At 44.1% G+C, this 17091-nt stretch overlaps 1 protein-coding gene across 4 annotated transcripts in view; it reads right to left on the minus strand.

Moving 5' to 3' along the window:
• RYR3 (ryanodine receptor 3) overlaps window positions 1-17091 on the minus strand; it is a 551722-nt gene that overhangs the window by 102032 nt on the left and 432599 nt on the right. For all 4 annotated transcript variants that reach the window (XM_082647182.1, XM_082647181.1, XM_082647183.1 and 1 more), the window contains exons 46-51: window positions 16549-16669; window positions 10529-10698; window positions 7919-8139; window positions 4796-4886; window positions 2961-3101; window positions 1477-1640 (exon numbers count right to left, since the gene is read on the minus strand). In XM_082647182.1, the coding sequence (XP_082503308.1) occupies window positions 1477-1640; window positions 2961-3101; window positions 4796-4886; window positions 7919-8139; window positions 10529-10698; window positions 16549-16669 (908 nt within the window). The remainder of the gene's footprint in view (window positions 1-1476; window positions 1641-2960; window positions 3102-4795; window positions 4887-7918; window positions 8140-10528; window positions 10699-16548; window positions 16670-17091) is intronic.

Genomic DNA, 17091 nt, shown 5'->3' on the forward strand with positions numbered 1-17091 from the left:
TTTGGTCACAGTCCCCATTACTCATATTACTCAAAGAGCCATACTGACGTCAGAGGTCTATTTGAAGAAATCAGAACTCTCAAAAAAACACTGGGCCTTCCCTGGTGGTGCAGTGGTTGAGAGTCCGCCTGCCGATGCAGGGGACGCGGGTCTGTGCCCCGGTCTGGGAGGATCCCACATGCCGCGGAGCGGCTGGGCCCGTGAGCCATGGCCGCTGAGCCTGCGCGTCCGGAGCCTGTGCTCCGCAACGGGAGAGGCCACAGCAGTGAGAGGCCCGTGTACCGCAAAAAAAAAAACGAACAAAAAACACCGAATGAGTCACCATTAGCACACCACTGCTTGAGTACCGCATTGTCTCATAATGTTTATAAAAGCGTCCGAGTGATCACACCTTTTGCCCTCCTTCAGCACACTTACGTTTTCATAGGGCCAAGTTCTCCAAATCAATACGTGCCTTCCCTTTGGCCTTAGCTTGAAGGCTCACCACACCCCTTACCTCTTCCTTACAGCAGGTTCAATTCGGTTTCCCACCATCCACTCAGCTCAAGGCTCTGCTGACGGAATATGTATTTACTTTTCCCAAAGATGAATTTTATATGTTATCACAAGCTGACAGCTCCGGGGAAGGGCTGAGGCTATGGCTCTCATCTGAGAACTACTGCCATAAAACATAAGTTCAAGGGGCTCACAGAGGATGCCTCCTTTTCCCTGCACATTCTACAGCAGTTTTGGAGCTTTTCATTGAAACTGCAGCTGGAGATGAAGCCTGTATGCCCCACGACCCATAATCATAATTGGGGCCGTACTGCCAAAGGCAAAATTGAGCAGATCTTGTCTAATACTTTGTCCGTGGCCTAATCATCACCAGTGAGGAATGCTGGAGGATCAGGGGTAGAAATGAAAAAGCGCTATTGTAGAGTTTTTCCAAAGATCTAGCATCTGTTGGCAAAGAGCTAGCATCTGTTGGCAAAGAGCAGGTCCAGTCGCTCAAATAAGGACCCCATGTTGTTCTGCCCTCACACCCTGAAGTCCTGCTGGAGCTCAGCTGAGTGTTATTTATGGAGATGTTTTGATGTATGATGTTATTAGTACTGTACAGGCCTAATTCACAAAGAGCAAAGATTTTGTCAAAAAACTCATTAATAAATTAATTGCATCATTTGTCAGGGTTCTTGCAGTGCCTCAGGTGACATATGTGGAGAGCATCCACCTCTTATAATAAATAACCCAACCCCACCCTCCAAAAAAAAAAAAAGCCCAGAATATAATAATACAGATATGGATGGATTAATCTTTCAGGAGTTGAGGACAAAATCTAACACCTAATGTGACTTGTAGTGTCAAGGGACATGATGAACCATGTTGGCAGGAGGGAAGGAAGGGAAGCTTAAATTTCTGGCTACCTTCTGAAAGAGAAACAATGGCCACGGGGCAAAATCTAGGACCAGCTTAGAGATGATTCTGGACTCAACTCACTTCATGGTGTTGATAGGCTTGGGGTCAAAGTTGCCATCTGCGTCCACTGAGATCTGTTTCTCCAATGTGGCTGAGATCCTGGTGTCTAAATAGTCTGGTGGCAAGGCCCCAGCTATAGCACTGAGACAGGGAAGGGCCATTCGGAAAAGATCTGGGTCGTACCTCTGTGAGGAAAGACAAAGACCACGTTAGCACACACACCAAAACCATAGCCCGCCAGGCAGAACCACTCACCGATTAGCTGGGAAGAAAAAAAAAACACGTGCATTTGCCCAGGTTAACCAAAACGGGGAATGTGTAAGGCCTGTAATCCAGGTATCCTTGTCACAGAAAAGTGACCATCTGTAAAGCCTTCAAGTCACCGTTGGCGGTAGGTTGAGAAACCTTAAATCAAGGTTTAAATCGATATCTCCTAACTAGTTAATTGCAGGGATATCTAAAGGTTAAAGCGGTTCTCACTAGGCCAACAGAGGCTACAAACTTGTCGGCCACAGATGGTTATAGAAAGTGACCCACCCTGTGCCTGGAGAGGGCACAGCGGCTCTGCTGGCTCCCTCGGTGGCTGACGCGGGTCATATGCTGACACGATCAGCAGGCGGCTCTGTATCACAGACGTTCTCTCCTGAACCCGGCCAGGAAGGAATCTCAGTTAAAACGTGTCAGGTGAGGGACAACCTTTGATCTGCTTGTACTAGACCAAAGGAAGATAGGAGGGAAGATCACGTAAGTGTAGGTAAACACCAGACTGCGGCTGTACACTTGCTCCAGACTTCTGTACGAAAACCCGAAAAACTTCTCATTTTCTACCTTTAAAGCTGGTGACCTGTCTACGGCCATACCACCCTGAATGTTCCCGAGCTTGTCTAAAGCTGGTGACGTCACAAACCTAAATCTGGGGTAAGGGAAGGGGAGGCAGGTGTGAGGCTGCCTACATACAGGTCGGGGCTGTAATCCAATCAGACTGCACAGGAAGGCTTGGGATGCAGAGGCCTGCGTCCCCCCTCAAGCTCCTTCGCCTCAGTGGCTGGGAAGCACCTCGCCTGAATGGAGTAAGGTCTCCTGGGAATCCCACGTCCCCGCATCGGGGCAGACGCTAGGACTTCTCTAGGCTTGAACTTGGTGAAGGCCAGCTAACCGGGGCCACACAACATAGCAGGGAAGGGATGGGGGCGGGGTAAGTCATTAATACTGGAACCAGGAAATATTTCTGTGATTCACTCTGGAAGTTGCCCTTCCATATATTCGCTTGGTGAGTCTGGCAAGTCGTCAGCTGCTCTTTCTCTCACCTGTCAAATGAGGGTCGGGGTAGTTCCTCCTTGAGAGAGTTGGGGTAGTGAATGTGATCTGCTTGTGAAGTGCTTGGCACACTTCTGGGCACATGGTAGATAGAGGCTGACGAGGTATCAGCTATTCTTACGTGCAGGTGGTTGTATCACCGAGGTTGGGCGACCCCCCCTTCTCTGTTCAGGAAGCACTGCCATTACCTTATGGGAAAGGGAGTCAAGAATCCCCCAGAAGATCTTCTCTGTCAGATGCAGCTCATCCTCCACAGCCAGACCGTAGCTCCCCCAGCCTGACGGCAGACAGTAATACTTCCAGCACTGTTCGTAGTGATTTGTCAGAAGCTGGGAGGTTGAGAACGGATGTGCGCCAGTGGGGTGGGGCAGAGATGATCCACAGGTATCAGCAGCACACAGGGGAGAAGAAAACAGCACACACGCCTCAGGAGAGTGAAACCAACGATGGAAACTGTTCCGTTATCTACAGAGCAGCCCCCAAACGCCGCTGGGAACGGTCTGCTCTTGTGCCTCATGAGCTCCAGCCTGAACGGAATCTACCTGATTAATTCTTGTGCCTCCTAACTCGTCCCTCGTATTTCCTGGAAAACGGAGAGGAACTGTTTCTACTCCTACTGAGAAAATGCTACCCTCCGGAAGTAGTCACCGTGTGCTGTTCCAGCCAGTCAGGGATGGGGAGAATTTCTTCTGAGATCTTTGCTTATAATAAATCTGGGAGATCCTGGTAATGCTGACATGGGGAGGGGAGGGTGGGGAGTAGGCTGTGGGTCTGCAGATTTTCTCAGCACTGATTACTGCCCCTGGCTTCCCTGCCTTTCACTTGAGCCTTCTGACGGTCCAGTCATGTTGCAGCAGTTCCCCACATGGCCAATAGAGGGCACACGTACACTGCCAATGGTCCCATCTCAGCCGGCGGGATCCACATCCTCCAAGAAAAATCCCGCTGATCTAAGGGGTAAAGGTGAGCTTACTGAGTGCTATCGATGTTGTTTCTTTGGGAGCCAGAATCCAGCTGACGGCACAGGTCTGCCAAGGAAGCAATGCCAGGCTGAACTGTAAAAACTGTCGTTTTTAGCTAAAGGATTTTTTTGGGGATGAAAACTGGGAGTGTTAGGGTTAGACATAAGAATGAGCCCGTGGAGGACTGTGGAATCTCTGACAGCATACAAGCTGTCTTCTGCGTGGCGTGCTGAAAGAGGATGAATTAAAGGCTTCTGGGAATTCTGTTTATCCCAGTAAAATGCTTCTTGAAATCCTTGCTTGAACTAGTGATATTCCTGAAAAGAGGGAAAAGTTCTGTTGAAATCACTGGGCAGAATCTTCAGGTGTGGCTGGCCACTGCTGACCCTTTTGAATATGCTAATATGGCAGGTGCCTCAGAGGTAAAAGATGAAAAACACTGCCCTCTGTGTGGGTGGCAGAGTCTGGTGTCCTTCTACCCAGGCCGGATGCTCCCTATACCAGCAACAAAATGTTGGTAATTTGGGGGAAAATCAGGAATCAGGTGGCTAAGAGAGGGCTCTGTGGCCTTACTTTTCATTAATAAAACAAGAGAAAAGAAGTAAAAAAAAAAAAAAAAAAGAAAAAGAGGACCTGTTACAGAAGGGAAAAAAAGGCACAACACAGTATGGAATAGAAAAGGGACATTTTATTTTCTGTACCTAAATGAAGAATCACAGGGCCTTCAAAGCCTTTTGAGATTAAGAACATTCTGAAAACCTAATTAGGGCAGGAAAGTACAAAATCCAAGTGCCCTCACTAACCTCTGCTAAATAACAAGTAATTGGTAGAAATCGATTAAGGAAAATTGGAGCAGTTAATGAATCTAGCAGAACTACTCTTTCCAACCTTGACACTCAAGAAGGGATTTGATATTGGAGACTGTATTTAGTTAGCTATCAATTTAAAGGAGTAAAACCCATTTAAGATGTACTTTGCTCCCCCAGTTGTGAAGATCATGTTTTACAAGGCGAGTTTCCTGTGCCATAGACTGTTTTTTCTGTAACAATAGAGAGGTTTACCTTAAGAGGCATTTTGCAGTATTCACTGAGTTGCGGCACATCAAAAACTAGACGTCGCAGGAGTTGCTGTAACATGGAAGGCCTCAAGTGACTGCAGTATGAAATAAGAAAAACAAAAGGACAGAATGAAAAAAAAAATAAGGAAGAGGGAATGAAAGGAATACTCAGCTATAACCATATATTAGAGCTAAGCTTCAAAACACTCAGCTCCTAAATCAAACGATCATGGATAAACCACAGTCTACGATAGAACACTTTAAAAACTGAGTACAGTTAAAATGCAGAAAGAGGGAGTAGGTCTCATGGCTTGAGATCCCTAAGGTTAAATTCCAATCACCATGTGACAAGATGTCCTAGGGTCTATGCACACTCAAAATACAGCCACTGATTATGTGCAAAGAAGTCTATAACAGAAAGAAAGTGCAGGTGGTTTTAGAGCCATTGCTACGAACTGACAATCCTCCCGAACTCTGCAAAGGAAGAAGTTAGAGGTGATCAGCTGCACGGGTGGAATCTGAGGCCACCTTCTGGTGTGATCTGAAGGGTGCTCTGAGTTACTACCTGATCCCTGATATTCTCATTATTGAAATCATTTCTTTGGGTTAAGGGTCTGTCCTCAAAAAACTCCTTTAAAAGGCAAATTGAGTAAGTAGAGAACAATGTACCAAATTATCAAAGTGTTCATGGCCTTGGTATTTGGTGCAAGTAAATTCTGAGATAGAGAAAGGAGAGATAAGCAATGCTGATTTAGCCTATATTTTCAGATTGCCAAACCTTTCAAAACCCAGTGGAACCTCTGGATTCTTCCCAGTGAAAATACACACTTACACACAATTTGGCACGTAAGTTCAGCCCATGAGTCCCTTTCAGAGATGCCTAAGAGCCATGGAGGCAAAGTTAATAACTGATGTTGAATGTCAAAATGCCAGGAAGAAAGCCTTGGAGGCATCTACAACAAGAAGGATGGACATGAATGGAGATGGACAACAGAGTTCGTCTGTTTCACAACTTTTGGTAGAGCTGGCCTTGCGATAAAAAGCCCTGGAGTGAACAAGTCAGGCATAATACAAAGGAAAAAAAAAAAAAAAGCTTGTCTCTAAATGTAGTAATTATAAGCATATAAAGTTCCTCATTTTTTTTACATCGTTTACCCAATTAACAATATCACCTTAGATTGACTAATGAATAAAATCAAGAAATAAAAAAAAATCTCTAACTTGATTAATTCCTGACTTACTAAAAATAAATTAAAAATCTACGTAAGTGTCAGTTTGTCTGTGTTTCTAGCGCTCAGATGGTTAAGAGGAGGAGTGGGGAAGCTCCTAGGAGTACAGGAATAGGGCTGTGAGCTCTGTTTTTGGTTTGATGTAAAATTCTAATTTCCCCAAGGTCTGATCTGATTCTTTTTTTTTTGCGGTACGTGGGCCTCTCACTGCTGTGGCCTCTCCCGTTGCGGAGCACAGGCTCCAGACGCACAGGCTCGGTGGCCATGGCTCACGGGTCCAGCCGCTCCGCGGCATGTGGGATCCTCCCGGACCAGGGCACGAACCCGCGTCCCCTGCATCAGCAGGCGGACTCTCAACCACTGCGCCACCAGGGAAGCCCTGATCTGATTCTTTAAAAACATTTGCGCTAACATCAGTCTCACCATGACTTTTTTTTTTTTTTTTAACTAGGAAACAGCTTATGCTGGGAGACAGGACTTTTGGTTTGGTTTCTAAGATACCTGCTGAGTTCAGATCTAGCAAAAGGTAGAACAAGGTCTATAGCTGTGATTGATGCGGCTACCAGCCAATTACAGACTCGATGCTGATAGAAGACTTTCTTTCTGTGCAGACTCACTGTTTATTCCCTTGGCCACTACTCAGAAGGAAAGTAGGAGCCCATGTACACCAGTAATGGGGCTCTTGTCCCTCCTTTTGAAGTGGCAGCATGGAAACCCTAGTCACCCTATTAATTCCTAGAGGCCTATAGTGTGTTTACCAAGCTTTGTCTCTCTTCTAAGACCACCAGTATTCAAATGAGCTTAATTCTCTGCCAGTTCTAATAATACTGGAATGAATGAAGTGGTGTCAGAGTGTAGGGCCTGATTCCGGCAGAGGATCTCAGCGAGAAATCCCTTCTGTGGGGCCTGGGTGGAGGTCTCCTACCTTCCACTCCACACCCTAGGCAAACAGTACTGTGCATGACACAGCTTGGTCCCTAAAGTAGTTGAAGCCTGTAGGCCTTAGATGATAGAAAGGTAGCAGATAGAGGTTAATTTTAATAAAGCATTTAAAATGGAAGGACCATTGTTACACTTGAAATATAAATGTGAGATTGCCTTTTAACTTGACGTCCTAAAAGGACGGACCAATTCCTTTTTTCTAGGCAGCCCTAGACCCTCACTGCGTAGTCATCTCTTGTGTGACTAGGAAACAACCCATTCAGCAAGAATCAGGACCAGACCCAGCTGGCCGCTAAAGGGGGCACCTGCTGGTCCTGGCTCCAGGACAACCTGCAGCAGTGATTCTCAGTCTTGGCTACATCATGGCATCATCGGGGGAGCTTCACAAGCTAGAGGTCTGGCTCTTATCCCTAAAGGTTTTGATCTTTTGGGCCGAGGTGTGGCCTGGCATTGGGGTATTTAGTAGCTCCCAGGTGAGTCTAATACAGAGAGATGAGCCCCAAGGGAGAGGCGATCAGAGAGAACCTGTGGGATGTTAGAAGTTTCAGATTAAAATATACATACATACATATATATATATATATATATATATATATAAAATAGATAACCAACAAGGACCTACTGTACAGCACAGGGAACTATACTGAATATCTTGTAATAACATATAATGGAAAAGAATCTAAAAAAGAATATGTGTGTATATATATATATATATATATATATGTATAACTGAATCACTTTGCTGTACACAAAACTAACACAACATTGTAAATCAACTATATTTCAAAAAAATTTTTAAAAAAGAAAAAAGAGCCTGCAGCAAGTAGGGGACCCAGCACATCCTTAGCATCTGAGCATATCCTCAGACTAGATTCATCAGGTTTCAGGTTACACAATTCAGTGCAGCTGATGTGGACGCATATGCGGAAGTGAAGAACCTAAGACCGGGTACTTACTTGCAAATGGCCAGCAAACACTCCTCTATGGTGTCCCTCTGAGCTTTGGTGAGGGAACGGCCCTTGGAAAGCCTGTATATTGTCTGCAGTGTGGAGTCGATCAAAGAGGAATAGTGCTCTGTTCCAGCAAAGAGAGGGGCGCATCTTGTGAGAAGCGGGAGCACGGCAGAACATATGTACCTGTTCAGTGCCAGCACGGCCTCGGTGGTGCTTAGGGAGACCTAAAGAAAGAAGATTGAGACGCTGACTAGTCTCCTGGGAAAGACAGAGCCAGGCTTCCCCCTGTACTGAGCTCTCATCTAGCAGGGTGGGGAGGTGTACACATATGCGTGTTTCACAGTGACAGGCTGAACAACTTTCTACCTTGTCTAAAGAGACCCATTTCTCTTTTGCATCTTAAATGAAAAAGAATCAGGTTAAAAGAAACAATAAACAGAAGAAAAGCAAAGGCTAGCCAGTGCTAACTCATTCCAAATGGTCCACAAACATCTGTTCCCTTCAAAGAAGAAGCCGAAACGCTTATTAAACTCAGCTGATGACCAGTCTAACCCATCACCCTTGATATTTGCAAAGACCAACTGCCAGGCTACTGTATTACCATTCTGGTTTTCGCTCTCTGTTTCCACCGTATGGAGACTCACAAGTTGTCCTCTTGCGATTTTGAGATTAGTAAACGGTGACGAGCTGAGCAAGCTCTCAGACTCACTGGTTGTGTGACAATTTTACAGAGAGGAAGTGGAGCTCTGACCCCCATCACCTGATTTTTGAGCACCGTGAGCAATTTGCAATCTGATAATTGGCGTGAGGGTGAGACATCACTGAAGGGAACCTAACTCTGCATGGGGAAAAAGTGTACAAGGAATAGAAATCAAGGGCCTTCTCTTAAACTCTGCTGTAATCCTCATTCACATTGTTGTCTCTTGCTCATTTATATAGGTTAGATTTAAGGAAGGGCCACTTAGTGACACTAAATATAGCCAAAGCATGCTTAACTACCATCTTTGAAAAGTGCAGAACTGCCAAAGAAACCTTGAGGTCCACAGAGATGAAATGTTATCCTTATTTCCTGTCATGATCACAGCCATCGTATCTGTAACACATTTCCTTTAACTTATGATCTGATAAACTGTTTTCTTTGAATGGTACATATTTCTATTAATTATCAAAAGTTTGCCTTCTAGGAGCTGCAGTAATCATATGGAAAGAAACAGCTAATCTTCCACATTTATCACTTTAAAAGACAGAGTTGTTAAAATGAGGAAGGAAGAGCTTTGATTCCGGTGGCTTAAGAGTTTTCAAAAGAGAATGCATGAAAATACGTGTGCTGAGGAACCGAATACAAAACTTCTTCTGTGGTAGGTGGTGTGTAGACAAGCATGTGATTTGAACACCAAATTCTAGAACAGTATTTGCTGTTTATTTGATCTATAAACAAGTTGAATGCTTTGATCAGGAAACTTGGGAATGTCCCACAAGTTAAAAATATTTTTAATATTTTAAATCAAGGAATTTATAGGAAACCTCAAAAAAATCGCTGTGGAAGCATTGTTTTAATTTGACAAAACAGCCGTATGTCTCTAATGCCTTCGTGGATATACCATTTCTTATCTCCATGCCACAGATAGGGACAGAGCTCCCATTCAGACTGGGGCTCCTCCTGCTTTCCATTGCTGGGTGACCCCATCCATTTCTGTGTAACTCGTTCAAATGGAATCCACCCCAGTTAACATATTGGTTAGCTGACCACTCATCACTAGAGCTCAGACCTCTATTGCTGTTGGACACCAGGTGGAGCCTTTGAGAAACTTTATGACTGATCAAGAAGATATGCCACTGGCTCTTTAAAAACAACCCTAAACTGGCCAAGGTTTGTTTGAAAACTTACTCTGATCTAATTGGTCTTTCCTCCTTGGACCCAGGACTCCTAGTACACGATCTCTCTGCTTCATCCTGACTTGGGGCATCTGGCCTCCATGTGTTCTAACTCCTGCGGCCTCCTGTCTTGATGTCTCTTGATGTTGGATTACCCTTACCCCACACTTGACTTCCAAACTTGGATTTGCACTTGGCCTCTTACATTGACCTTGTCATGCCGTGAGCTTCAGACTATCCTTCCTGATGGTCAGTGCACGTAACTTAAGGAGTGAGAGTATGAAGAGTATTTCCAGCCTATCTTGCTGCCAGCCATCCTTTTTCATAAGTGACAGAGCCATAGTTCTCATGTGAGGTTTTGTCTCCCAGGGTGCCTCTGGTGAATTGCTTTGTGGGGGGGTGTGCTACCAGGGGGCATGTAGTATCAGTAGAGGCCCGGGATGCTGCTAAACGTTCTGCGATGCACAGGATGCTCCCCACCCCCACTTCAAAGAGTGCTGAGCTTGGGAATCCTTGCCCTAGAGGGAGCTAGATTGAATATCTGAGGTCCAGTCTACCTACATAACAGTCTCTGGACTAATTAATTCATCTGCCATTTCTTGGTTCCTCTATTTTCTCACCCTTTAAAGCAAACTGTTAGTATGTAATCAGTGAGTAGAGAGAAACTATTCACTTCTAATTCCAATGTTAATCATTTAAAATGATGGAAAAATAATTTTTCTTATTTTAACCACTTACTGTATCTAAAGAGGCAGAGGCTCTTAAGTCGGGTAAAAACCCAACTTCCAACAAGTGGAGCAGGAAAGTTTGATCCTTTATACCATAAACACGGTCCAAGAACAGCACCATGGGTGCCTTGTGGTCGGGGCAGAAGTTGGCCGCCATATCTGGTTCGCTGACTGATCCATCTGAAAGACACACAGAGAATGTCATTTCCCCTTTTCTAGCTCCATAGTCTCACATGGAACACAGAGCTTGTCTGGCTATGGCTTGTTCTCCTGACAAGAAACAGGAATTTTAGAAATAATACAATGTTGTGCTAGAGTCAGCTTACACTGGCTTGGAAGAACTGACTATTAAAATTGCAGGAATTCTGTGAGCCAGTTATTAGATATATCCATTATTAAAAATTATGATTTGCAATTAAGTGTATTGTATTTTAAAAGGTAACAAGTACTCAAAGATCACCACTTCCTAATTATTGTACTATAAACTATACTTGAAGTTATTTACGTCTGTTGTATTTGTATGTTGGAAGCACAGTGCAACAGGGTGCTATGTGCATTCTCTGTCCAACTCCATGCTCAGGGGTGTCACACCGGGAGCTTGAAATTGGTGGATAAATGCCAGGAATCAGGGCTTGATTTATTGCTTTGTTGAATGATGAAGAAAGTGAGGGAGAAAAATGTAAGGCAGATTAATTGAAAAGTGTGTCGTGCTTACAGCCATTGCAACATAAATAGCACAAAACTGAGGAAATATTCTTTCAGTATTTGGAAACTATTATTTGATTTGGGTGAAATTTAGATCAGATCATCCAAGAATTCTAACCTTACTTTAATAGAGCAGTTCAAAGATAAAGTGGGGGAAATATCATGAAGAAAATAAAAATTTCTTGACTTGGAGAACAAAAAGGATATTGAAAGAGGATAAAAAAGAAAGTCTTCCTCCTATTGTTTTGTTAACACCAAAAACTAGGAAAGAGAGCCCCTAAATGATCAAGCTAAAGTCATAGCGTCTATAAATACTGTACTTCGTAAGGCACCCTGAGAGCCGCAAACATTTAGCGCTATCCAGCCAAGAACCTAAGGCAGCCCAGGCACCTGTGCAGGGCTCTGGGAGAGCAAGGAGAGAAGACACCTTCCAGATAGGAGGCTGCCTGCTTCTCCTCCCCGGAGCACCAGGGGCCGCTGTTTCCGAACATCGGAGGCTGAATGAATCTCTCAGACACGTGGTGTTCTGAAGAACAGTATTTTAACGGGATACTAATGAGTGCTTTGTCTTCAAAAGGTCTGGGAAACATTGAGCTCAACATTTATTTTCTTTATATTTTGTTTTCTCAGAGCCTTTATAATCTTAATGTGCTTCATGTAGTTATAAAATGTGATATATTCAAGAATGATGTCACCAAGATGGGGGGGTAGGAGACCCCAGCCTTGCCCCCCGCCCCCCAAAGATCAACAACTAAACACCTATCCATGAACCAAACCAGTCTGGGAGAGCTCAGGGATCCACTTAAGAAACTTCAACAGAATGGAACAAAAACTCAGAGTAAGTGCACAAAAAGGGAAGGAAGGGTAGCTTCATTCTGCCTGCATCGCAGTGGCAAGAGTGGAACTCCTCAGCTGGAAAGAGTTCCTTTTGCCAGAAAGCGAGAGTGTGGTGGGTGATTGGCTTTCCCAGCCTTCTGGGGCACTGCACGAAGGACTAGCTTTGGTTTCACCCCACCCAGAGACTGGCAAAGCTGAGGTGTCTAGAGATGGCTAGGAACAGGGAAGAAGGGCAGGGGCTACCAGTATCAGCCACACAGTAGGAGCCACTGTGGTTCCCGGTGACCTGCTTGCTGAGGACCCAGCAGCTTCTGCCACTGAAGAAACCAAGAGCCAGCACCGCCGCCACAAAATCCAGATTTCACCGGTTTTTGTCCCACAGGTTTTTGTGTTCACAGATGCCCAGTCACCTGACTCTCTCCCCAGTGCCTCTCCTGCACCAGCCAGAACCCAAAGTCCGCACGGGCAGCCAGCCCCAGCCTTGTGGTTGTGAGAGTACAAGATGCCACCTAGACCCCTTCAGCTGAAGGGTTAGTCACTCCAGCTGTGCAGCTGCATGCTGCCAGCCCAGCTCTCATCACTGGCCTGCACTGCTGTGCACGCACCCAGGTGAGACCCTGCAGGCACGGGAGTGCACGCTGATAGCCAGGGTCTCCGCAGGTGCTAGTGTACCCACGGTTGGCTCTGGTCTTTGCTGTTGGTCCCTGCCATTGCCACTACGTGTGTGTCTGCAGTTGGCCTCTGCCACTACACAGTCACCTGCAGCTGGTCCCTGCAGCCAAGTGTATGTGTACCACTGGCTCTGGCCACCACTACTGCCTACCCTGGTCCCTAGTTACTAGAACCTAGAAGCACTGCTTAGGACCCCAACAGCCCTTGAAGCCACTGCGGACCCCAGGCAGCACTTGCCAAGGTCCATGCAGTTGTCAGTGTTGTTGACCCTAGTGGCCTGAGTCAGTAAGACATCATGCCCCCTCTGGACCTGAAGCTGCCGCACACCCCCGTACTTGGTGCCCTGTACCATCAGACCTTGGGTCACAGTACACTTTAATGAACCCCACCTGAAGGTGAAGCTCTTTCTTTGCCAAAGTCAGTCCATAAAGTCTGGAAGAGGTGACTGCTTCTTCAAAGGCACAGATACCTATGCGAGACTACGGGAATCATGAAGAATAAGGGCAACATGACAGCACAAAAAGAACACAGTAACCTAGTAACTGAACTCAAGGAAATGGAGATACATGAATTGCCTGTCAAAGAATTCAAAATAATTATTCTAAAGATGCTTAGAGTACTACAAGAGAATCCAGATAAACAATTTAATATAGAGAAAACAATACAAGAATAAAATTATAAGTTCAACAAAGAGATAGAACAGAACATTAAAAACATAAAAAAGAACAGAAAGAGATACTGGGGCTGAAGAATACAATGACTGAATGGAAAAATTCAATAGAGAGCTTCAATAGCACACTGGACCAAGCCGAAGAATCCGTAAACTCAGAGACAGATAATTTGAAATTACCCAGTAAGCAGAACAGAAAGAAAAAAGAATGTATAGGAATGAAGGTCTTACAGGGCTTAAGGGACACCATTAAGAGAAACAATTCACATATCACTGGAGTTCCAGGAGAAGAGAGGAAGAAAGAGGCAGAAAGCTTATTTAAAGAAATAATGGCTGAGAACTTCCCAAACCTGGGGAGATATTTGGACATCCAAGTTCATAAAGCTGCTATGTCACCCCCAAATTTCAATCCCAAACCATCTTCTCTAAGACACAATGTAATAAAACTGTCTAAAGCCAGAGACAAAGAGAAAATTTTAAAATTAACAAGAGAAAAAAATTTCTTTCAATGCAAGGGAACCCCCAATAGACTATCAGTGGATTTCTCAGCCAAAACCTTGCAGACCAGGAAAGAATGGAATGATATATTCAAAACGCTGAAAGAAGAAAACTGCCAACCAAGAATACTGTACCCAGTAAATTGTATTTCAGGAAGGAAGGTGAGATAAATGCTTTCCCAAACAAATAAAAGTGGGGGGAATTCATCACCACTAGGCCTTACTTATAAGAAATGCTGAAAGGAGTTCTTCAAACTGAAATGAAAGGATACTAATTAATAACATGAAAATATATCACACACTGTTAAAGCTACGTATATAGTGAGATCCAGAATACTCGAATACTGTAAGGAAGGAAATAAGACAGAGCAGAGCAGAAATAAATGAGTTGAGAATGGAAAACAATAAAAATTATCAACAAAACTAATAGTTGACTTTTTGAAAAGATAAACAAAATTGACAAGCCTTTAACTAGACTTACCAAGAAAAAGAGAGAAGACTCAAATAAATAAGATTATAAATGAAAGAAGAGACATTACAACTGATAACACACAAACAGAAAGGATCAGAAGAGACTACTATGAACACTTATATGCCAACAAATTGGACAACGCAGAAGAAACTGAAAAATTCCGGAAACATAGAAGAAAACATAGTGGGTAAGCTCCTTGACAGGGCCTTGGCAATAATTTTTCTGGATATGACACCAAAACCAAATATTGACAAGTGGGACTACATTAAACTAAAAAACTTCTGTAGAGCAAAAGAAACAATCAACAAAATGAGAAGACAACCTACAGAATATGAGAAAATATTTGCAAACCATATATCTAACAAGGAGTTAATATACAAAATATATAAGGAACTATAAAAACTCAACAGCAAAACCAAAAACAAATAATCTGATTTAAAATGGGCAAAGGACCCACATAGACATTTTTCCAAGACATGCAAATGGCTAACAAGTACGTGAAAAGATGCTCAACATCACTAATCATCAGGGAAATGCAAATCAAAACCACAATGAGATATCACCTCACACCTGTTGAATGGTTATTATAAAAAACAAAAAACCAAGGGATAACAAATGCTGGTGAGGATATGGAGAAAAGGGAATCTTTGTGCATTGTTGGTGGGAATATAAATTGGTGCAGCTAATATGGAAAACAGAGTTGAGGTTCCTCAAAAAAATTATAAATCCAACAACCAAATGATCCAGCAATCCCACTTCTGGATATATAGCCAAAGGAAATGGAATCACTATCTCAAAGAGATATCTGCATCCTTATGTTCACTGCAACATTACTCACAATAGCCAAGATATAGAAATAAAATAGTCTAATAGATAGATAAAGAAAATGTGGTATGTATACACATATAGACAGACACACACAGAGGAATATTATTTAGCCACAAAAAGAAGGAAATCCTGCCATTTGCAACAACATGGATGGATCTTGAAGGTATAATGCTAAGTGAAATAAGACAGAGAAAGACAAGTATTGTATAATCTCACTTATGTGTCAAATCTAAAGTAATTGAACTCATAGAGACAGAGAGTAGATTGATGGTTACCAGGTGTTGGGGGAAGTGAGAGAAATGGAAGATGTTGGCCAAAGGGTACAAACTTTCAGTTATAAGATGAATAAGTTTTGGGGATCTAAGGTACAGCATGGTGACCATGGTTAACAATACTGTATTGTGAAAGTTACTATGAGAGTTACTATGTGAAAGTTACTATGAGAGTAGAACTTAAATGTTCTCACCTTAACAACAACAACAAATGGTAATTATGTGAGGTGAAGTATGCATGAACTAACCTTATTTTGGTAAACATTTTTTAATATCAAATCATAACATTGTACACCTTAAACTTATATAACATTATATGTCAGTTATATCTCAATAAGGATGGAAAAAATGTGATATATTCCATAGGTTCCCCAAAGTGATTGACTGCAAACCCCTTGCTGACATGTACACCAATTAATATCTTTTATAAAAATGTTCCTTGGAACACTAGTTTTGGGAAACTCTATAACAAAATCATACTATCTTTTCAATTCTTCCGTCTGCTAAGAGGAAACTGCCTGGATAGCAGGTGGAGTGACATGGAGAACCTGTGTGCTTTTTGGGAGAGTATAAGTTTTGCAAAGTTAATAAGGACTGATGCCCAATGTCACATGTAGCACAGGGGGAAAACTCTTTATGATCCATGGCTGTGAGGGACACAGTACTGTGGTGCAGGGGAGCCTGGGTCAGACCCTATCCTTTTGTTGCTCTGGCTGGCTGGACAAGCTGGGGGCACAGAGGCAAAGGAGAAGGAAGGTTTGGTGAGAGATCTCATTGGTTCCAATCCATCAGCCTCCTTCCAGAGGGCTGGAGTTCAGAAGACTGAGGTCTGGACTAGCCGTACTGATAGGAAATGGGGTACGAGAGTCTCAACGCAGGGGAGCAGGGGAGACAGCAGCCGGCTGGAGCTGGGAGGAGAGGACCCCTCAACACCAGAAAAAGAGCAAGATACTTCGCCTGTGCAGCCTGCCCTGCAGTAGGAGGCTGGGAGGAGCCCTGCACTGCGGATGGAGTCCTGCTGTGAGCAGGTGGCCCTGGGGAGACTGGCAGAACTCAGCCTCCAGCAGCTTCCCTTACCTTTGTTCAGGGAGGGCAGTTTCAAGGGGATGCTGATGATTCCAACCAAGTCCTCGGTGGGGACCAGGGAGCGCAGGATGGACCTGATCCGGATGGCTTCCCCCTTTCCTGTCTGGATAAGCTGCAAGGTAGGTTTGGAGAGTAAGATAAATGAGGTTCCCACACTCCTGCTTCAGAAGCCTGGGGCAGTAAAATGGTTCTCCTTGTCAGGGGGATGGGGTGGGTACACGTCTATGTTTTCCTAATTGTTCTAGACATGTGTGACCACAGGGAAAAGAGGAGCTTTCTCCTGATTTTCTAGAAGAGCTGCTACTGAGGGGATGACTCTGGCCAAGGAGGGTTAGTGTGTTCCTTTGCTGCGACAGCAATGGTCACGCCCTTTTGGCATCAAGTCTCAGCAGTGAAGGTGCAGCCTGTCCTCAGTGTGACTGCAACACCAGGAGCTCTTGGTGGCTATGACAGGAGTGGTGACAATGTGGCCACGATTCCAGACCCTGGAATTCTGCTAAATGTAGAAACGACTTAGGAATTTCTATTTCCTAA

The sequence above is a fragment of the Grampus griseus genome (assembly GCF_964374135.1).
Source record: "Grampus griseus genome assembly, chromosome: 2".
Lineage (NCBI taxonomy): Eukaryota > Metazoa > Chordata > Mammalia > Artiodactyla > Delphinidae > Grampus > Grampus griseus.